A 22950-nucleotide genomic window follows, 5' to 3' on the forward strand; every position below is an offset into this window, starting at 1 on the left:
ATTAAAATGATTAAAAGGATGGTAGAAAAATGTACATTCAAAACATAATGAAGCAATTGTCAATGCAAACTATCACATTTAGAAGAGGGCATTCAAACTATAGCTGACAAGACTTCATCCATTTTAGAATATACATTCGACTTTAAAATCAATTCTGTCAAATAATGTCAAACACAAAGATGTATGTGGTAAAAGTCGATACTCATGTATCATACTTGATTTAAAATATCGACAATAAAGATTTCAAAAAAAAAGAATCAGTTTAAAAAATAAAGAAAAAAACAAATCCTACCTAAAGCTGTAAGGTCATCTGCAGTTAAATGTACCACCCTGTCTCTCAGGTCTGCAGGTTAAAGGATGGACAGAGAGAACAGGTGCTCAGTGGTTTGGCTTCTTTTTATGTCATACACATCACTACCCTTCTCCTGAAGGAAAGCCTGAGAGACTCCAAAACTAGGACGGCTCGGATGCTATCTTTCTTTCACCTTTCTTCTGTCTCTTTCCTTCAAATATTTTCTACATCATCTTTTCTTTTCAATACAGCATTTTATTTCCTCCTCTTTGTCCATTGCCCCTGCTCTATACTTTCTTCCATACCAGTATGTTATAGCAGTGGTGAGCACTCACAGTATGGTCCCCCCCATAATATATATTTTACGGGTTTCCTGCTCTAAGGGGGCCACTTTTCCACTGTGGCATCTCTGTAATGGATCCCCTGGGAGCCTGATCCTCAGTCTCTAAACCAGATAGGATTTACTAAGACTCAATTGTGAACATTTTCCCAGCACTGCTGAACCCAGGGGCAATAAGATGGCATGCCTTCTCACTGTGGATGACTTACAAGTGGAGAGCTGTCTCCACATCTTGCAATAAGGGGGATGTTTGGTAGCGTGTAGGTGGAAATAAACAGAATTGCTAGAGAAGTAATGTCAAACCTGATAAAGATATCTTAATACAGGTTTGAAGAATATTTCGGCCACAGAAAGAAGACTTATATCATGTTTAAAAGTAGCAACAGTAATATGCTAAACTGACATCACGGGTTTTTAGAACTAGGGGTAACTGCCCCTCTGTGAAATCCTGAAGGGAAAATCTCCATTTGGCCTGTTTGAGACAACGTTTTCTGAAAAGTGGAGCAGACAAAAAGAGGGATAGGATGGACTCTTCTCATAATTGGGAGGTTTTGTAGACAGACTATATGACACATATTAGTACATTTCGTATAACGTTTGACCTCTAAAGTTTGAAAATACAGTTAATAAAACATAATTAGAAAAATGTCACTCATCAATACATCGCTTTTTTCCCAGTCTTATAACAGCTTCATTTGTCTGAACTGGAATCTGTCATCAAATGTAAGGGCAAAAAACTCTTAGTCCAAAGATTTATCATATGTATGCAAATTATGTTTGAGAAAAGTCACAATATCTCATTTGAAAGTAAAGTAAAATACCAAAGCAATTATACGAGGCACATAAAACATTTTGACTGTTTATTTACACATGCAGTGTTTTTTATGCTGAGTTATGTTGAAGGTAGATCTGTGTTGGTTATAGAGCCTTAGCAATTTAGATAAGTGCTACTGTGCCGGGCAGCACAAATATTTCAGCAAAATGAAGCCAAGTGTAAAGTTAAAGCTGTACACGTTTTGGAATAATTTGCTGGGAAGTGAATGAGTCTAATCTGTATGCAGGGCTATGAGTTATCCCCAAAACATTAACAGTGAGTAGGGTTTTATTCATTTCCCCCCCCAGTCAGCATCTTTTTCTGGTGTGTGAGCTGAGCTATACACACACTGAATTATAGCTTCATCCATGCTTCATTTGACAAAACGGCATAAAGAAATTCTACAACTCTGTGTTTTATATTTACAGATTTGTAACCGTACCTGGAGAGCACAAACAAAGTGTATTCAGCCTTCTTCCTAATCTGAATCACCACTGCTGGCTGGAGATTATTGTGTATTAAATAGCCACGATACCTGGCATTGATCTTTATCAAGTCAACAATGTTGAACAATTTCTTTAAATTCTTTGAAATTAAAACAATAATTTACACTGCTAAATGAAATTTGTGGGAATAAAAACTATCCTGTTGAGCTGATACTGAGTTTGTTTAAACTGTTAGACACTATTTAATGGTCCCATCAGAAATATTTGATCTGGTTATGAAACAGACTGAAATTAATACTGATGCCTGAATATGACAAATACAAGCCAGACCAGACTATAATTTATTTCTATACATTATTTTAAATGTCTTACACTGCTGCTGACTCCTTTGAACCTTATCCACAAAGAAATGAGGAAAAAATGATCAGTGACATATTTAAGCCTTCAAAGACAGCAGCACAAGTTTTTTTGTCAGCAAGAAGTTCTTCAGTTCAAGACAAGGTCAGCACAGATTCCAGTTGCACCGCTTTGTCTAGTTCGCCAAGATGGGCAAAAAATTAAAGTTCCTCAAAGCTTTAACCTCAGAGAATCAGCCCGAATGGTTCACCTGGTTCATATAGATCTGCTATGACAAATCTGAAAGGGATCAAGGGAAATCTTTTTAAGCCTATGGTGTAAATAACCAGGATTATACAAACATGTATGGTATCAGTACTATCACAGCATGAAGTTTAGTTTATACCTACTGTTTATTACTCTGAGTCAAAATACATTGGATAAGTGCTAGGTTCTTCTGCATTATCATTTACTGATTTGATTTTTGCTGCCATCAGATTATGAGAGAAATGCAAATCTTTTGAAACCCTCTAGTTGCCAACTGACAGCATCCATTATGTCTCCCCCATCTGTGTAAGCTCTCGGGAGTATGGATAGTAAATATTACCATATCATAGGATTAGAATAAGCTATTCACAGGCTTCGCCTCTCATAGCCTTAGAGGCAGAAACTTTAGAGAACGAAAATCAGCCTTAAGATTATGAAGCGAGACACTTAGATAACTGTCAACACTTCCGTCGAGCCATGAAAATCAGAATAAGCTATTCTTCTTTTTAATCACCTGCTGGCTTGGAACTCATATCAGTGTGTAAAAAAAAAAACTAAGCAAACATTGCCAGGCACTAATGTTACCCCAGAAGAAATAACCTGTCAGGACTGTTTGCTCAGTTGTTGCAATTTCTATCCTCCAGCTTAAAATGACAGCATCATTTATTGATGTGGTGTTTCCCAGGCTGATATGGAACCCCTTTCAATAATTAATCTGACGTGAGGCCTGTCCAAGCATAGAGAGTGGCGAGCTGCCGTTGAGGCTCCACTAAGGACCACAAAGATCATTTGGCCCCTATTGGGGTTATTTCCATCTCTGCGTTTATCACTTTTATTACAGCTGTGATGAAACACTGCACGTGCCTCCATAAAGCACTTTCATTCCTCGGCGTGTTTAATACATTCCTCTCCAGCTGACGGGCCTGCAGTAATCTTATTACCCATGAGTCACTGTGGCTAATATCATGGCTGTCTGCTGCACACATCCCTATTTTGTAACTAACCTTGCCACTAACATATAACATATTTCTTTTTAAGAAACTTTGTGTGTACACATGCATGTACCCACACAAATGAACTGTCTTTGTTACTGCTTCCACTATTACAGATACTTTAGCTTAACAATTATTGTTTTAACAAAGAGTTATTCCCTAAGTTATTTCATATTTATCCGACCCAAATGAATTTTTCTGCAACCACAAATAAGGGAATCAAATCTGAAAATCTGGCAATTCGAGGCTGATTCACATGATCAATTTAAGTAGCTGAATTTAACATCTCTCGCCACCACTCTCTGCCCTGTCTCAGCTCCCAACTCCTAAATCACATCGGGCCAATAATATTCCAGTGCAAACATGCCAATGAAGTTTTACTTTGCATCTGTTTGTGTGATTGTGTAGAGGAGCTGTTTGGAGCTGGCTCAAAGGAGCACTTTGTTTCAATAAGTGCTGGGCTCTTATGTTCCCTCCTGAGCCTCACACAGATTTAACCAATGATTTATAAACTAAGGTCAAAGTGTTGTCTACAAACCATGTTTTAAAACAATTTTATGTCTTAGGGAAGTAAAAGTGAAACTGATGTCATGTTAATAAATTCAAGGCGCAACATCCTCTATACTCCCATTTAACCTCATGATCGTGTTGCTGTTATCACAAACTCTTTGAAGTGGTGAGGTGCATGTGTTTACAGCCAGATCAGGAGTGATTCATCCTCTTAAAATTCTCGAGAAATTTAATGACAGCATATGTGAAAACAAATGTTCATAAGTGCAAAAATTGTCCCTTTTTACAATTATGTAGGCTCATTTGCATTGAAGGGGGTCAATATTATACAGAAGGTAATGACTGTTTTACTGTAGGTACAGGCAAAGGACACCAAAGCCCTGAGATGCTGTTTTGCTGTTTGGGGTACATTTAACCCTTTGCATGTGCTTTGACAGATGTCTTAAATACAATGTAATCTGTTTGTGAACTCATAGTCTTCTGTTGTCCAACTTTTGTAAACTGTGATGTAACAAGTACAAATCTGTTGTTGCAATCCTCCAGTGTCTTCTTTGTAACTGTGTCCAAATTTCAGTGGCAGATGTCCTTCTTATGCATCATTTATTTCAACTCCCTTGATAGATTCTGAGACGTTCACAGAACAAACCGGATACCTCCCAAGTTTAGAGATGAACTATTTATCTTGGTCTGTCTTGTTTGAATTACCAAGACTATCTCAGTAATGCTATCATGTAGCCTCAGTTAGCCCAACAGACCCCTTCCAGTATTAACAGCAGTGTTACTCTGAGCTTATTTCTGATTTAAAAGCTCCTATGAGCTTCAGAAACTCAAAAGGGGAAGGTTGTTTTAGCTGCCTCTGTTCACATTTGGTTTATTTCAGTCATTATTTTTTTTAGATACTCACATTTCTCATTTTTATCTTCATATTCATTTGTCCAATGACATCAGTTGTATCCATTAATGCAAGAAAATACTTATCCTAAATCTCAGTTTTATTAACCTGTCATCTGCTGTTATTCCAGTCAGCCATATCGTACTCACGTTCACCACACAGGTTTCTAGGGCAGCCATTTGTCCTGACAGCACTGAAATCAAGTAGACCTTCATGATTTCCTCATGAGGATGGAGACTGAAGACATAATTATGTCCTGCACTCCTTTATTTTAGTTAAGATACCATGATGGCTGTGATGTTACTTAACCTCTTGAGACCCAAGCTTTTGTTTGGTATGTATTTTTAATTTCTCTGATTTGTTTGGAATAATAAGGACCTGATGCATATAAAACCGAAGCATTGTGCTTAAACAGGAATGCAGTCAAGATGGCTGTTCAATAACAAACTTTTAAAAATACAACAAATCTACTGTCCTTTCTGTCTGCAGGAACAACATATCTTTGAATATGTTTTTGATCGTGGCTTTATATCCGTGAGTCAGTGATGGGGATAATATCTGAATTAAAGATATTGAGTCACTATCTAAATTTTTATGGAAACATGTTAATATGTTTCCATTTAGATTTGGCACATCAACTTATCTTACATGAGTGTCATCAGCTGGACTATAATGAAAAAAAAAAAGTTTTTTACAGCAGTCTTTTGGTTAAACAGTCGACAGGAGATTAAGAGAGATCGGTTTCCAGATTTGTAGCTCGTACAGAATGCGGAAAATAATCAGATATAAATGTCTTTGCAGCTACTTTTTCTTCCCTTTTCTTTAAGTCTGTATTCTTTTGTATGTCAGTGCAGAATAATCCTAAAAAACCCATAGAAAGACATGCTGACATTAAGCTCATTAAAAGTTAGTTTCTTTGTTAGTGATGCGATGAGATGACAGTTGGCAAAGTTTAAGCCATGCTTTGTTTACTTACTGATTAAAACTCAACAGAATCAATCTATTTTTAAAGCCTAATCACTAAAACCATATTGCCCTCAAACGGTTTTTAATTACTGTACTTGATGAAGATTTCTATGATTGGTGCTGCTGGATGGCAGACTGTGGTCCCTCAGCATAGAAAACATGGATGTTATGAAATTTTCTCAAGCAAAAATCTTTCCTCTTGTTGCTAAATTTCCTGCTTAAAAGCAAGAAATAATGTAATGAAAGTGACACAGCACTGTTTAAAGTTTGTTAAATGACAGACTTCCAACAAGAATTGCAGCATCCTAACATTAGCATTAGGATCTTATGTTTACTATATAACAGGAACAATCAATCCCACTGCAGGGCTTCTTGAAAAAGTTCCAAACTGTATAGTCATTTATCTCACTAGCACTTTATTGTATTTTATTATTCCCTGATGTTTTGGCAATAAAGGGGTTTAATCCTAATGTAGCACACATCTAATTATTTCCCCTGCAGCAATAAAACCTAAATATAGAGGAAACCGTGCCAGAGCAAATCCTACACAGAAATCACATGGACTCAAAGCACATAAAGGATTGTTAGTTTATCGGAAACAATAAAACAGTGTTTTAACTGGCCCCACATTGTATTTCCTGCTCTCTGCTCTGGGTTTATTTCTCATAAGGATGTTGACGAACACTTAACTTCTGATCGATAATGTTTCTGCCTCAAGGCTCAACTTTGTGTCCCAGTGGAGCTCTGGTCAGCTCCTTGAAGTTCAGTGTGTCTCATCAGTATGCAACACAACACCACATTTACATTACAAGTGTTTGGTCAGCTCTTAAGAAAGAAAGACTCTGCTGCTTTGTTCTCCCGCTCTTTAGTGAAGCAAGAAACCGAGCATGGCACAAAGCTCGAGTGCTCTTCGATCTCATCTTTACAAATTGCTTCAGAGTGCAGAGTCAGGTAAACAAACAGGAACAAAAGGATTACCTGCACTCATTGTAGCACAGAATATAAGACTCCAGATTAAGCGCTCTCTATTAAACTGTACAATTTCCAACCTGTTGTAACAGCTGATAGATCCATTGCAAATTGTTTTCTAACGTTGTGTTGATGCTATAAAAAGCCCTCCAGCTTGTAAGTTTTTTTTGTTTTTTTTACCCCAAGAACTTCTTAATATTTAATGAATGATACAATACATACAATACTATTTCATTCCCACTCGTTTGTGTGCACAAGTATTGGACTTAGATAAATAGCCCCCCCTCTTTGTTGTTGTTTCATAACTGCTTACTTGGACATGGATCATCAGTAACTTCTCACACACAATTAAGTATGGCATAAACACACACTACTGCACACAAAGAAGGAAACATGCAGTAACAACATGATGAACACCAGTGCACAGCAGATGGAGGTTGTGGGAGGGACAGGCTCTGAAAACGTTGTGGATGTGGAGGTTTCACAGGTGTACCAAAGACATTTATTATAGAGGACGAAGGATGGAGGCTCTGTGTGTGCCCGTGTGAGACTGCACATAGATGTGTGTGGTACTTTTTTTTTGCTGCAGGGCTACTCAGCAGGCCTGTCTCTGTGAGTCAGGGTGAATGTCGTGGCAGTGACATACAGACACACTGACAGAGGAGATAGAGGGTCAGCCCTATGCATCATGGGAAAGGTTGAGGCAGAGCACATCTTGACACAAGTGGTCATTATAGGTGGTGCATTAAATCGGGTTGTTATTTTCAAACTTTTTTTTATATATCATTAAAGAATTATATCCCATACATTATTTTATGCATTCTGTATGAATTCCGTATATCTGATTCAAATAACTTAATTATTATGTAATCTTAAAGCAGGATTATTGTCTTCTGAAGGTCTGTAGCTGAGCTAAACATGTCACCACAAAAGTTTCGTCTGCTGCTACAGCTAACCAACCAGGCCATCCTCCCAAAAACCTGGAATGTTTTTGTCTTTTTGTGCAGATTTTTACGATACCTTTCTTTATTTTTAAACTCAGTATCTGTGGTAATATTGATAGGAGCAAAGCTAAAGTAGGAGCAAAAGAAGTCAGCTGACACAGCATTGGAAAAGTCACCTAAGAACGGAAGCTGCAGTGAATAAAATGATCAATGCACAAGTCTTTCATCTTGAGGGAAACACAACATTGCTTATTTGCCGGCCAATTAATAAGCCATTTTTCATTACTTAACGTTATCATCAAACTAAGATCGCTAAAAGGAAGTCGACTAACTAAATGGTGATGTTAAGCTGACTATGTCCATTTCTTATGCCAACCTAAACAATTCCATTTATCTGCTTAAGTGCTAGTGCCTGAACATAACCAATCATTTTGGCTTATCCTGCCACTGATAGGCTTTGTAAACAGGAGCAATTATATTTTTATTTTTTGAAGGAGGTCAAAAATAAGCTGAGCTTTAAACATCTTGAATAAGGACAAATTGTAATTAATAACTGTTGTGCTGTAGCACATTAAAGTTTGATCCATGCAGCTGGCCATTCGTTTTATTCCTTTGTCTTCTTCTGATTCTCTGCATTGGCATTTATCTTTCTCCTTCTACGTACTCCTATCTGTTCTCATATATCTGCCTCTCTGCCTCTCTGCCTCTCTGTCTCACTGGTAAATGTAAATGCAGTGTTTCTTCTAAAGGGCACTGTAGGATATTGTGTAGTGTCCTTTAGAACTGAAGGAAGATAGTGAAGCAGAGATGATGAGTACCATCGTGATATCCTCTAAACACACACTTTGTCTACATGCTAGCTGAAAAACACAAGTTATTCTGACTTCAATTAAGATTCCCAAAGGCAGCTGAATTTGAACATTACCTTTAACTATTTGTAGCCTTCTCCTTGTTGTTCGGTGCTAAGCTAAGCCTCCAGAAATGTACGTTATTTGAGTATTTTCTTTAAAGCCATTAATGTGAGGATTGATCTTCTAGTCTCATCCTGAAGTGAAATGTTATATATTCCAAAATAGGGAAATTGAACTTGTTATTTGGAGAAGGCTAAAGGAGGACAGAATAAGCAATACCAGCTAACTTGAAAGTGTTCTCTCTATTACATAGTGCCTATGAATCAAGCTTTAATAACCAGCTCACTTATTAGCAACCGTGTTGCCATGTGTCTTCTTGTTGTGTTGAAACCTAAATAAAGAATTCATTAAAGCAGTTTTTAATGAATGAATTTTTTAATGAATTTTTAAAGCAGTCTTTTGGGGCTGCTTACTCTGAGTTTACCTTTCACAGCAGGGATAGCAGTACAGCACTGTTTCCTCCCCTGCTTACTGTCGAACCTGATCATGGCTTTACAGCCTGTTAGCTGAAAAGCTTGTTTTTTGTTTGTTTGGTTTATTCCATCTAGCTAACAAAACATGTGTGTGTGTGTGTGTGTGTGTGTGTGTGTGTGTGTGTGTGTGTGTGTGTGTGTGTGTGTGTGTGTGTGTGTGTGTGTGTGTAAAAAAATTGTCTTTGGATGAGTCACATCTTTCATACTGCACTGCATGTCATCAGCTTCTTCTTTCTCCTACACCTTGCTTCAGTGCTTTTCCAGGTCTTCTTTTGGAGCAGGACTTTCTCAGAGCTTTCACAGGTGGCTGTTGCCGTCTCTATATACATATTTAATCGTCCTTATATTTTCCCGCTGAGGATAATGAAATATTAAACTCTGCATGGTGGCCTTTTAGACGTTTTAGAGGTTTTTGAAAATGAACTTCCTTGTGAGTTTTTTTTTTTTTTTTATAAATAAAATGCCACTGTGATCCGCAACATGTATTTTTAAAGTCTTTTTCATTCAAACAATCTGAGCTGTAGCTTGTTTTTCTACCTGGAAAAATTGACAAGTCTTTATATATGTTGTCTGGTTTAAGTGGGTTAATTTGGTAATTAAATCTGTAATCTCTGCAACTATTGTGATGAATAAGACGGGTGCTGTGAAGTCCTTCTGAAAGAATTTCTCTTCTTTTTTTTATAAAATGTATTTTAATAGTAAAACTATGTATTCATGTTGGCATAATATCTATCTTTCAGCGGGATGCAAAGGGACAGTACCTGTTTGACCTCATCTGCCATCATCTCAACCTGCTGGAGAAAGATTACTTTGGCATTAGATATGTCGACCCTGACAAGCAGAGGGTGAGTCTGAAGCTTTTAGACCCAATGAAATTACAGTCTGATGTAAATTGATTGAAATCAGTAGTTTGGGGGGTTTTCTTACTTCTTTATTTCTATTTTATGTCCTTTTTTCTTTTCTTTCTTCTCGATTTTATCCTATATTAGTTTCTTTTCTTCTCATTTGTGCCTGTGGTGTTTTTTCATCTAAACTATCTGAAATGTTTCAGACAGCAACATCTTCACCATAAACCCAAGCTAAATGAGCTTGTTTCGCACTTTTCTAATTTTCTGACTACTCAAAGCGCTTTTAAACTGCAGCTTTTAAACCTACCCATCAGTACTACATTCACACACTGATGGCAGAAGTTGTTATGTGAAGTGTCTATCAGTATTATCTAATCCCATTCAGACACATTCCTACACTGCAGATGAAGTGTTAAGTGTCTTGCTCAAGGACACATTGGACAAGTGGCTGCAGGAGCTGTGGATCAACTCCCTGACCTTCCAGTTCAGGCAACCGACTCTACACTGAGCTTCAGCTCACGATTATTTTAACAGTACCTGTGCTTTCTTATTCAACAGGGAGTTTCATGATGAGACATTTGAATTAGACAATAATCTGACATCATTTTTCCACTTTCAATACCCTTATGTTGTCTTTGAATCAGCCAATAACTCTGCACCTAGTCCCAGCAAAACCTCCTTAAACCTCCTTTTAGACTCATTTTATAAAGTCAAAAGTTAGAAAAAAAAACAAGTCATGTTTAACTGGCCAGATTCTATTTTTATGATGTTTGCAATCGTGTATGTATGTATGCAAATGTAAATCTGAAATGTCCAAGGACACCCTGTGAAGCTCATGCAAGGATATGAAGCCATCTGTGGCCATTTTTAAAAAGAACATAGCTGTTCTGTACTGTATCCCACTCTTTTTTTTTCTAGACACTATTTTCAAAGTCTCACAAGTGGTGATGATTACTTTATCAAACGTTTGAAGGTATAAATGCCAGGGCTAACGACTCTTCATAAATATACAGGACAGGTAATCTTGAATGTTGATTATACGGGATGACAAAAGGCCAACTGCTTGATATCAAAATCAATCGCAGAAACTAGAACAGTCCTTGATGAGTTTCAGGGATTAATCCAAGTTTTTGTTCAGCATTCACTTCATCGTCAAATGCTTTTCAAAATTACATACCAATGTATTCCATGTAGCAGATTTGTTCTAAATGTTGTGTTTGACATAAATGAACTGAGACATTAAAAACCTTTACAGCAACCTAGTGCTATTAGTACAATGTGTAACTTCTTCCCAATACACTCAAAAAATCTAGATGAAATAATTCAGCGTTTGAAAACTAGCACCTGTTGTCTTGATCCTCTCCGTACCAAACAAAACTGTCTCTCATTGCCTTATTGAAAACATAAACCTTTTGAATACCTCTCTGCAGACTATTATTTTTCCTTCTTCTCATAAGAAGGCTGTTATTACTCCTCTGCTGAAGAAAAACAATGTAGACACTTCAAAACTAAAGTAAAGTAATTACAGACCAATTTCAAACATCCCTTTCATTAGTAAAATACTAAAAAGGTATTACGGTATATACAACAGATTCACAAAACATCAAGGTACTGAAAAAGCACTTAAGTAATAAAGTGCTTTTTCACAGTAATAAATAACCTTAGAATCAACAATGATCATCAGAGAAGATCAATTTTGGTCCCGCTTGATCTCACAGCTACCTTGGGTTAGGGTTCAAAATCAAACCCTCTTTTTAGTCCATAAAGCGCTCAACAGTTCAACTCCTGAGTATATTTTTGGCCTGCTCACAGACTACAATCCAACCCTGACCATCAGGTCATCAGATGGAGGTATTTTAACTGTACCTAGAATCATATCAAAGTCCGGACAGGGAGCCTTTAGTTACTGAGGTCCTTGTTGATGGAACAGACTCCCTGCTGACCAGAGGTCCATACCATTTCTACTTTAAAAAAAACAACAACAACCCTGTTCTACAAAGCATATGAATAAATGTTTTTTGTATGTGTGTTTGTATACTCACTTTTTTGGAAACAGATGTTTGCTGTGGTCTGTATGACTTCATTGATTAGATCTCTGTATCTTATTCATGGCTGTGGAAACACTTTTTTGTATGTTGTGTTTTGATTTTGATTTTAACTTCTAACTTAAAGCACATTGTGAAATGTGCTATATAAATAAAATTGCTGTCTTTTTGTTTAACAGCGACTGTATTGTGAGCGCAGTGCCCCATCATTGACAGCATGTAATTGTCTCACTGATTAGAGCCAGTTTCCTCTTGTGATGCTAAGCACTCTCCTGATTATCTACCAAACAGCTCTCTCTCATCTCCTCTCTGCACAGTGGCTGTGCTGGATTGGGTCTAAATAAACCCAAAGGGATGAGATGGAAGTAATTCCATTGTGCCTTCCAGCTATATATAACAAGAAACCACGCTAAGCTGCTGAGCAATCAGACGCCAGATTGACACTTTAGCAGCTAAAGATTCAATGTCTAAAGTTCACGTCTTACTTTTTCCTTCTGTCTGTTTCAGCATTGGTTGGAGTTTACAAAGTCTATTGCCAAACAAATGAAATGTAAGTATTTCTTTCTGGATGCCTGAGTGGTTGGTAGAATCTTTTTTTGATTGATTGTTTGTCTTCTTCATTAGCCCAGCCTCCGTTCACCATGTGTTTGCGAGTCAAGTTTTACCCACCTGATCCTGCCGCCCTGAAAGAGGAAATCACCAGGTAAGGTTCTAAGGTGGCTAGACTATTGGAAGGAGGTTGGGGTGAAAAGGTGGATGAATATCACCCTCTTTGATAGAGCTTCAAGAACAAGAAAGATTATTTGTTCTGCATTTCAAATTGAGTCAAACTGGTTGTATAATATACTGTAAGCCAGTTACACAAATAGATGAAGGGTTGAGCAAGTTTGCAACAGCGTACTCGATAACACGGCTCCCCTTTAACATTGTTTGACTCCCAATGGACTTGTACTTCTTAAACTGGATCAAAACCAAGCGATAGTATACCAAGCTTTCTGTACTTCTTTGTAGTAAATTAACCTGGTGCACACATTATACACCCCTTCCATAATGCAATGCAAACAGTCACAGTTGCCTCAAGCAGGTATGAAGCGTGGGTTACAAAGGTCTGCTCTTCTGAATTCCTCAAGTCTTTCACACTTTATACACACAGATCTGTTTCTTGATCTTTGAAACAATTGAGGCTGACTCAAGTGACATCATTTGATTTCAATTTATCAGACTTTCCACAGCCCCCTGAGGAGAGAAAAAAGCAGCTCTGTACAACCCTTCTATACATGTTTTATATAAGTATACCTTTTATAAAGGTGTGGTGGTTACATGGTTATGTGTCTCATCAGTGTGTCATTGTTCTTCACGTCATCATGTCATAGGTGTATGTGATGATGTTGGTTTGATAAACTTTCAAAGCCCTAAGAAAGGAGTAGTACTGTGTTTATGTTTCACAAATCCCACATTTTAGACCAATGTTTAAGAACAAAAGGGACTAGACTGTGTACCCACTCAGGGTTGTGTGCGTCTGTATTTTTTAACTAAAACAAGTCATAACAAAACACCAATCTGTTCATTAACCTTTCCTCTGACAGGTAGAACGTTCTTAGAAATCCTCCAGATTTTACTCTGATATTGCAGCTCTTGTTATTTATCACTACCTGGTGGTACATAACTGCTATTCGGTAGCGTCAAAATATCATGTGCAGACATTTCTGTCTATTTTAGTTTAGAAATTCACCAGAGTTGGCCTTTTAATACGCTTCTTTAGCGCAACAGATCAAATCCACTTTATTGATCTTTTGGAAGGCATAAGCATCGTTTAAAAATGCTGATGTAGCTGGCTACTGCAGTTTTATTAAATCACTTGAGATGTTTCCATCATCTGCCTTTCTGTAAACTTTCTTGTTGCATAATATCAGATGATAAATATCCTAATTTCTCACTATTATTATTTTAAGCACCTTCAGCTAGCTTCTGGATTATTTGAAATGATTAGGTGGATTGCAGCTTTAAAGATTTTTTTTAGAATATCCGTCTTTTTCCCAGTTAAGTGCAAAGTTGTTAGAACAGTCCTTCTCTTTATCCAGAAACTAAAAAGTAGCTTATTGATTTATTTTTATGAATAAAATGTACAAAGTTAAACTTTATGTTAAGCTTGTCTTCTTCATTATAAGTTGTAAAATGCTTTCCAAAAGGTATTTTTTAAGTTTTTTGATGAAAATCGAATTCAAGCTGTGAAAATGTACGTAGTGGTAAGAAACAAAGAAATAAAAACACAACTCTGAATTCATCACAGTATAAACGGTGAGTCTATGTCAAATAAACAAACTTGAGGCTGTCTGTAGAAGTCTCTTAAGTCACATACAGCACACAGTGAACAGAAATACACGTCTACAGTCTGGTTTCCAAAGGGGTTCTGTTCTTAGTAGTTCATATCTTTATCAGCACACAGAGCAGGGTGAAGTATTCTATTTAGGGGTACGGCTGATCTGACTGACAGGCGGGTGCATTGTAGCTGTTCGTCAGAAGGCTCAAGACCAGCCTCAGCTCTTTGACTGTTTCTTGGTTGGCTGAAGGTTAGTTTCAGACAGCAATTCCAATATGGCGACTGGATGAATTCAGAACTCCTCTTCAGAAACCAACAGTTGATGTCACAGCACTTGGTCAGTGTTTTATACAACCTATGGTCCATGTGCAGGGGGACTTCACTATTCCCTTATTTATGAGCTGCAGTGTCAGAGAGCTCCTCACCACTACTGTACTGTGTGTGGCCAATTTGACAGCTGAGCAAACTGCAGTGAGGAGACAGCCAAAGTGCTCATGAGCGCATAGATCCCTGTAAATCACTTCCCTCGACTGGTTGCCACACAGTAAAATCTCTTATTCTCCATCCAGCACATCTTGATAGAGCAGAGCGCCGAGGAGGGAGAGCTCCTCTATCCTCAGCCATCTGTTCTGTCAGACACACAAATACAAGTTAGATGAACACAAACATGACAGGTAACAGCATTATGCATTCTCAGTGTTTACATACAAGCTAAGTAATATATTTTGCTGATAAGAGGAGCATCATGTGATGTAAAAAGGGGCAACATGGTCCAAACTCTCCTTTGCCACTTTTCATTTTAGTGCTTTAGTTCTGCTGTACCATTTATTGCTTTGCTGCTTGGAGAGAAGCCAAACCACAGGCATTTGAAATGAATGCTGGGAAATTGACAGAAGAGTTATCTCTGGATATTGTGGATGAGAGCAGAAAATTGAGTTGCTCCCGGTGGACCTCAGCGTGAACCAGCGGCCATATTTTAACTCCTGAATGCTCTGAATTATTTTGATTTAGCTTCAGATCTGCCTCCAGTCATACAAAAGTCCTGTGTCTAGTTGTTCTAGTAGAAAACGTGCTGAATTTCAAGTAAAGTATTTTTTCTTCTAAATTGTAATTTTAGACTAAATAAAGTGAATGGAGGGATCAGAGAAAATGTGAAATGGATCAAGTAGTTTAGGCTTAATACAGTCCTGTTTTATTTCACTGTGAAGAGCAAAACAGTAGTGTAGCTTTTGATTGATGAATTAATTGATTATTGATGACCTTAATGACATACCAATTCTGAAATGTGGCTTTATTTCTTTCTACCTCAAGTAACTCAACCCATCTGGCACATTTTGTTACTTCAACATCTTTTGCACTTCTCACCATTGCACTATTATCTTGTAGTCTTTGCTTGTTTTGTTTTTTATTTTGTATTTATTGTTGATGTTGCGCCTTGTACAAAGAGAGCACAGTTCACCAAGGTTACATTCCTTGTGTGTATGAGCATACCTGGCCAATGAAGCTGATTCTGATTATGATACCAACTCTGAAATTTAAGCTTCATTTAAATTTGACTGTTGATCTAAAAATATTGCTTCAGTCTCTTAAAATGGTCTTAAATGGTCAAGAAGAACTGTGTTTGGTGGAGCAGTTTAGATTTTAAAGTAGTGGACAGTGTACTCTATGACACGTAGCTACAATAACACAAGTGAAAAACTAAACAAGAATATATCTGCTCACTTCGTAAGAAGTCACTCTGTGAAAGAAAGAAATGGTGAACAATTGTGTAAATAATTGTGCCTTGAGCATGAATAGCCCTTTTCTAGTCCTCTGATTACTCAAAGCACTTTTACACCAAAGGTCACAGCTACACATTCACATATTGATGGCAGAGGTTACTATGTAAGGAGTCCATTGAAAGTAACTAATCCATTCATACACATTTGCAGCTAGAGCAACTTTGGGTTATGTGTCTTGCCCGAAAAGACACATTTGCCATGTGGCTGCAGGAGCTAGGGATCGAACCCAAATGGAGAGATGACCCACTACCTATTTAGCCACAGTCAGAATACATCCTTTGTTTTGTTTGACATATTCAATGTGGTCTTCTAAGGGCAACATGTGGTCAATCGTAACACCCAAGTATTTATAAGAAGACACTTGCTAAATTCTTTCCTCATGATTACCGAAAGGAAACATCAAGCTTCTCTCAATCAGATTTGCTATTCTTCTTCATTTGTCTTTAAGTGTACACAACAATCTCTCTGACACACCTAGGTCAGGACTAACACCTTCTTTGTAATTGCAAACTTCCCTCATTTATGTTTCCAGGAAAACCAAGGTGTGTTTTTTCCATTTTTCAAAAAAGACCCAAATCAGTTTCTCTGTGTTCCACTCCACAGATATCTCGTCTTCCTGCAGGTTAAGAGGGATCTCTACCACGGCCGTCTCCTGTGTAAGACATCAGATGCTGCTCTGCTGGCTGCCTATATATTACAAGGTATAATATGATACAGAACTCTCTTTTAAGTCTGTGAAAAAGCTGTGCTTTATTTTAAATAAAACTCTTCTACAAAGACAAAAGTACTGACACTAGGCAGATTCTGTGATCTTTACTAGGAAACCTTGATGTATTTGTTATGGTGTTAAAAATGTTACATCTCACATGATGTTCTGATGGTATCATTTATATTTAAGATTAATACCCTCACTGTCCACGGTACAAAACTCCAGATTAGACCTCTACATACAGAGGTCTTTCTCCTATGTATGGCTGTTATAGTTTTTATAATGTTTTTTTTTTTCAGCAAATGTAGCTGTATATATATGACACTGTCATGATTACAGCTATTTTACATAATGAACCAGATTTTGTATTATTATGTAATTTGGAATAACTTTGAACCTGAATTGAAAATGCTAATTTGAATAACTCTATTAGAGGATGACTACTTAAAACATACAATGAATATGATTTGAAAAATAAAGAAATAAATGAATAATCCTTTGAGAAAAGCGTACATTTTGTTGAAAGTGTTTTGGTTGACAGGCTAATGCGTACATACAGAGATGTTAGAATCATTAAGGAGCAATTTCCCTGTCACACACTTGACAGGTGTGTAACCAGCGTTTAACCAGACAATCAATCAAAATGTTCCCAGGTGTACCTGTATCACTTTATAAACCAAAAGGTTTAATCAAACTACACATTATACAGTAATTAGACTTAAGGTATTTGATGACAACAATGAAGGCTCTATTTACTTCCTACAAGAAAAAAAGAAAAAAAGTGGTTCTTAAACTGGGGGACTGCACCCTGGGGTCGCAACAGGCCTTCAAAAAAAAATACAAACAAAAATTTACAAATCAAGTTTTATTTTAAGTGAAAGGAATAATAAATAAAAGTGTTACAATACTTGTATGTAAGTCTGCACATGACAGCTTCTAGTCTTCTGACAATAAATTACTTTATAAAATATTAATATATATTTTTTTAGGCTGTCGTTTTCTTTTCTGTTGTTTTTTGGTTTTGCTATTGTTATATGTCTTAACCACCAACCGGGACATTGGGGGTCACCAGTAATTGGCATTCTTATCTTGGGGGTCATGAGCTGAATAGTGTGGGCCCCCCCTGGTATCCAAATTGATGTCAAAAGAAGAGAGACAATTCCAACTAAGTGAAGTTGTTTGGGGTTGCTGTGGCTCAGATTAGAGTGCTTTGTCTTTTAAAGGAAGATTGGCAGTCTACATTGAGCAAGATACTGAGACCCAACATTGCCATGAAAGCATTGTTTAGATTGTGTTGCAATGTGTGAATAATTAGCTGATTAGTGGCCTTGCATAACACTTGTTCAGTGTATCATTGAGTGTAAAAGGGTGGATGCTGTTAAGCACTTTGAGTGGTTAGAAGACTGTGAAAGGCACTGTATTAATGCAGTGCATCTATCATTTAATTTTCAAAGAGTAAAGAGGGAGGTTAATGATTGGATGAAAACAATTGTGAAGTAACTTACCTGACGATGGCCATTTTGGGTGTTTTTCCAAACTTCTTCTAGGTCTAATTTTGGTGGCTGCATAAGCACTCTACTGATAATAATTGAGTGACGACTAAATGTCAGTGTGTCCTCGGGCAAGATATTGAATTCAAATTGCTGCAAATGGCTTGTTTGTAAGTGTGTATAAGTGTGTGGATGAATTGTGACATTTAGTGTAAAGTGCTTTGTGAGACAGGATGACAAAAAAATGGAACTATAAATGTGCAGTGCATTTAAAAAGCACTCTGTAGCATTGAAAACATGTGAGAAATTGCGGAACTCTAATGTGTGTTACACATATAAATTGTGATGTGAGCACCCAGTTAATAATCACACTTTTCCAATGACATGTCAGAAAATAAGAAGTTGTCATGAATAGAGCAGTACACGCTTCCTGGAGAGCAGACAAGTACCCAAACTGTCCATGTTTTTCATCCAAAAGTTGTGAGGATGCCAGTGCTTGGCTGTGGAAAATTTGCTACAGCGATGCAAATACTAAAATAAATTGAGCTGGTCTATAAGTCTTTTAAGTTATCCTGTATTTGATGGCGTTTTTCGAGTAGTCACAACCTTGTTGTTTTATTATATATGTTCCAAAATAACCTCTCCGCTTGGATCACAACATCATGACACAAAGATTTATATTGGCAAATGATCTTATTGCAGCTTTAGAAAAAAGATCACATCTGTCTACATTTCTGAAATAGATACCACACATGTTGGGAATGCAAGTGTGAGTTCAATGTTCATAGATATTTTATAGTCACATGTCATTCCCCTGGAATTAACTTCAGTATATAAGACTAAATGTTTCATTTTCATTTATTTACATAATCTAACAAGCAAAGAAAGGACAATTTAGTTTAAAACATTATCAATCATTTCCTCTGTTTTTCTTCCCATGTTTCAGCTGAAATAGGTGACTATGACCCCGGGAAACACCCAGAGGGCTACAGCTCCAAGTTCCAGTTCTTTCCCAAACATTCAGAAAAGCTGGAGAGGAGGATTGCCGAGATCCACAAGACTGAGCTGATGTAAGGTGGCACCTGTCTATGTCCCTTTGCACCTGGTACTCCTTCACTTCCACAGCAGCCACAGTGCAGGCATGAGGGAGGTATACCTTAGCATTGGTCCAACACAGAACCTTTCTTGTGCATCTAAAATTCAATGTCATCATGGCAAACACTTAGGAACGTCTGCTGGGATATCTTTAGTCTCCATACAGCTGCAGCTAAGTCACATTAACAGTCATTTATGGAGGTACAACAGAGATGTAATTAGTTTGAGTTGTAGTGCATTCTTAACTTTCCATCACAATAAATTAAGAATGATCTTGAATAGCAGTTAATGATGAAGAGCAACATAGCTGTTGATGACATGGAAGATATTGCAATGACAGCTCAAGTACTAAGTCGTACGATGAACAGATCATACTAAACTTTGGCAAAGAAAAAACATCACATTGGTCAGAGTGATTGGTTTGACATTTTAAAGCTTCCTAATATGCAGAGTATCTTAAGTCTCTGGATGTGCAGGGGCTGTCATGGTTGACACGTCTCTGTAACATCGCATGGAGGTCGGGGACAGTGCCTCTGGACCTTCAGCGCGCACTTGGGCGGTTCGCTACCGAGTGTGAGGCGGCTGGGATGAGGATCAGCACCTCTAAATCGGAGGCCATGGTTCTCGACCGGAAAAAGGTGGTTTGCCCTCTTCGGGTCGGTGGGGAGTCCTTACCCCAGGTAGAGGAGTTTAAGTATCTCGGGGTCTTGTTCACGAGTGGGGGGAAGATGAAGCGTGAGATCGACAGACGGATCGGTGCGGCGTCTGCAGTCATGCGGACGCTGTATCGGTCAGTCGTGGTGAAGAAGGAGCTAAGCCGAAAGGCGAAGCTCTCAATTTACCGGTCGATCTTCGTTCCTACCCTCACCTATGGTCATGAGCTTTGGGTCATGACCGAAAGAACGAGATCTCGGATACAAGCGGCCGAAATGGGCTTCCTCCGTAGGGTGGCTGGGCGCACCCTTAGAGATAGGGTGAGGAGCTCGGTCACCAGGGAGGAGCTTGAAGTAGAGCCGTTACTCCTTCACATCGAGAGGAGTCAGTTGAGGTGGTTCGGGCATCTGGTCCGGATGCCCCCTGGACGCCTCCCTAGGGAGGTGTTCCGGACATGTCCTTCTGGGAGGAGGCCTCGGGGTAGACCCAGGACATGCTGGAGAGACTATGTCTCTCGGCTGGCTTGGGAACGCCTCGGGGTCCCACCAGAAGAGCTGGAGGAGGTGTCTGGGGTGAGGGAAGTCTGGGTGTCTCTGCTTAGACTGCTGCCCCCGCGACCCGGCCCCGGATAAGCGGCAGAAAATGGATGGATGGATGGATGGATGGATAATATGCAGAGTAGTAACATGTTGAAGATGAAGTTATGATAAAGTGTGTTTGTCTTTCCTGTTTATATCATCTGAGATGCAGGCACTCTCTTTTTCTTGTATAGGTTTAGTGCTGCCTATGGTTGCAACGCATTGAATGCAGCAGTCTGCAGCATATACTTCAGACTACAGTATCTGGCTGGTAGTTTGCTCCCTACAATGCACCAGTTGGGGAGCTCTGCTTCAGGCAAAGCATGGCCAGGAGCCAATGCTCAGGCAGCCTTCAATAGTCCAAAGAAAATATGGGTTGATTCCCAAACTCAAAGAGCCTTGGCTCTGTTTACTCAACTTGGTTCTTTTTTATACTTAATGTTCTCTTTGGACTCTCAGGTTCTGTGTTGCTCATGTTCCAACATTTAGCAGTAAATAGGCTGGTTGTAATGGCGGGATTGTGAATCTCGCGCTGACATACAGCAGGCATGTTGTTGTTGTTCTGGACAGGTTTTATGCTGTTAGCAGATACAGACCACTTTGGATTATGTGACTTCAGGATTGTGATTATTTTGAGCTCCCTGAGGTCCACTGTTTATATTTTGCATGGGGATGGCTGTAAACACTTTATTGGAGAGTCACATTTAGTGACACTGATTTGGCCTTTTGGCTTTGAGGTTAATGTTATGGACTACGGTCACCCATGTGTGTTAGCTCCTAGAATTCGGCCGCATTTATCCAGAGCCCATTGGAAGAAGAATTGTAAAAATTTATAAACATGGCACAAGTTATCTAGCAATGCTAACACTTACAAAAACATCCTACCTTGTTGGGTAAGGTTTCAACAGCCAATATACTGGAAGAGGTCAACAGGATATTTTTTTAACTGGCTGAATCTTTGTAGGTGTTGAGGTGGAGGGCTTGGAAACACACGAGTGTTCATTTGAAGTTCTACATGTGCTCAAAGGTTATAACGAGTAGCCATTGTACTTGCTTTGCTTGTAGTCTCTGTGTTACACGCACGCACACACACACACACACACACACATACACACATACACACACACACACACACACACACACACACACACACACAGTTATGTTGGGAATTTTCAGGAGCGAATACCTGACCAACGGTTATGTTGGGTTTTATGACGTAAAATTTGATTGTCAAAATAAATTAATAATTAAGTTTATTTAATTATTAATCTAAATCAATAATTGTTATTAAACTGCGTTTAATAAACCTCGGGGCACCACCCTGTAAACAGGGAACAACCAAAATATTACCAATATCAGTCTCAAATTATTTAATTAAATACCAATATCATTAATAATTAATAATCTGTATTTAATTGAAGGTGTGAAATCCGAACACAAAGCCCTTTCACCCAGCCTAAGTCACAAAGCAAATTCACAGTGATCACAAACAACGACTTTTTAAGATATAATAGAATTTATTTAACAAAGCAACATCAAGTAAATCAATGAAACCCAATCAAACAAATAACCATCATAAGCCAAACTACAATTAACAAACAAAACAAACAAGCGTGGCACGTGTGTGTGTGTGTGTGTGAGAGAGAGTGAGAGAGAGAGAGAGAGAAAGGGGGGGGGGGGACAGACAGACAGAGACAGACAAAATGGTAGCGACCACGCGTGGTCACGTGATGGCGGACACAGAACGTGATCTACGTTTCTGCAGCGTCTGGAAAGCCACAGATCTCTATGTGTGTGCGTCTACCGAAAGGTGTGTGTGTGTGTGTAAAGGGAGAGAGCGAGAGAAAACAACGCACCTCAACAGCTCAATCTCGGACTGGAGCTCACCACAACTCAGAGCATAGCTTACTTCGCTAACAGAAACCAGCGGCCGGGTTTGTATCAGACGGCGTTCACACTAGTCTTTCTGATAGTGAGTCTATTACTCGGTTATGACGCGGGAGCTCACAGATAAACACACGGGACACAGCGGCACAAATAAGGAGAACAAAAGAGATTTTACTCTGGTAAAACCTAAGACACATCGGTCAAACACCAAGCAAATATTATCACTGTTTCCCAATACTAACTCAGTTATTAAACACACTCTCTATATCTAACTGCCCAGACCTAGCTAAGCCTCACTTGTAACCGTTTGTCCACGGTTGATGAAAGGAGCAAAGGGGGTCCTGGAACGATCTTCCTGCAGTTGTTTGGAGATGGCGGTGCATCCAAGTTG

General features: G+C 38.5%; 1 protein-coding gene across 2 annotated transcripts in view; it reads left to right on the top strand.

The window, feature by feature from the left end:
* Nucleotides 1-22950, top strand: part of LOC306820896 (FERM domain-containing protein 5-like) — a 73093-nt gene that overhangs the window by 39592 nt on the left and 10551 nt on the right. For both annotated transcript variants that reach the window (XM_079338961.1, XM_079338962.1), the window contains exons 2-6: nucleotides 9893-9997; nucleotides 12553-12595; nucleotides 12670-12748; nucleotides 16750-16847; nucleotides 19292-19415. In XM_079338961.1, the coding sequence (XP_079195087.1) occupies nucleotides 9893-9997; nucleotides 12553-12595; nucleotides 12670-12748; nucleotides 16750-16847; nucleotides 19292-19415 (449 nt within the window). The remainder of the gene's footprint in view (nucleotides 1-9892; nucleotides 9998-12552; nucleotides 12596-12669; nucleotides 12749-16749; nucleotides 16848-19291; nucleotides 19416-22950) is intronic.

Source organism: Symphodus melops, assembly GCF_947650265.1.
Source record: "Symphodus melops genome assembly, chromosome: 3".
Taxonomy (NCBI): domain Eukaryota; kingdom Metazoa; phylum Chordata; class Actinopteri; order Labriformes; family Labridae; genus Symphodus; species Symphodus melops.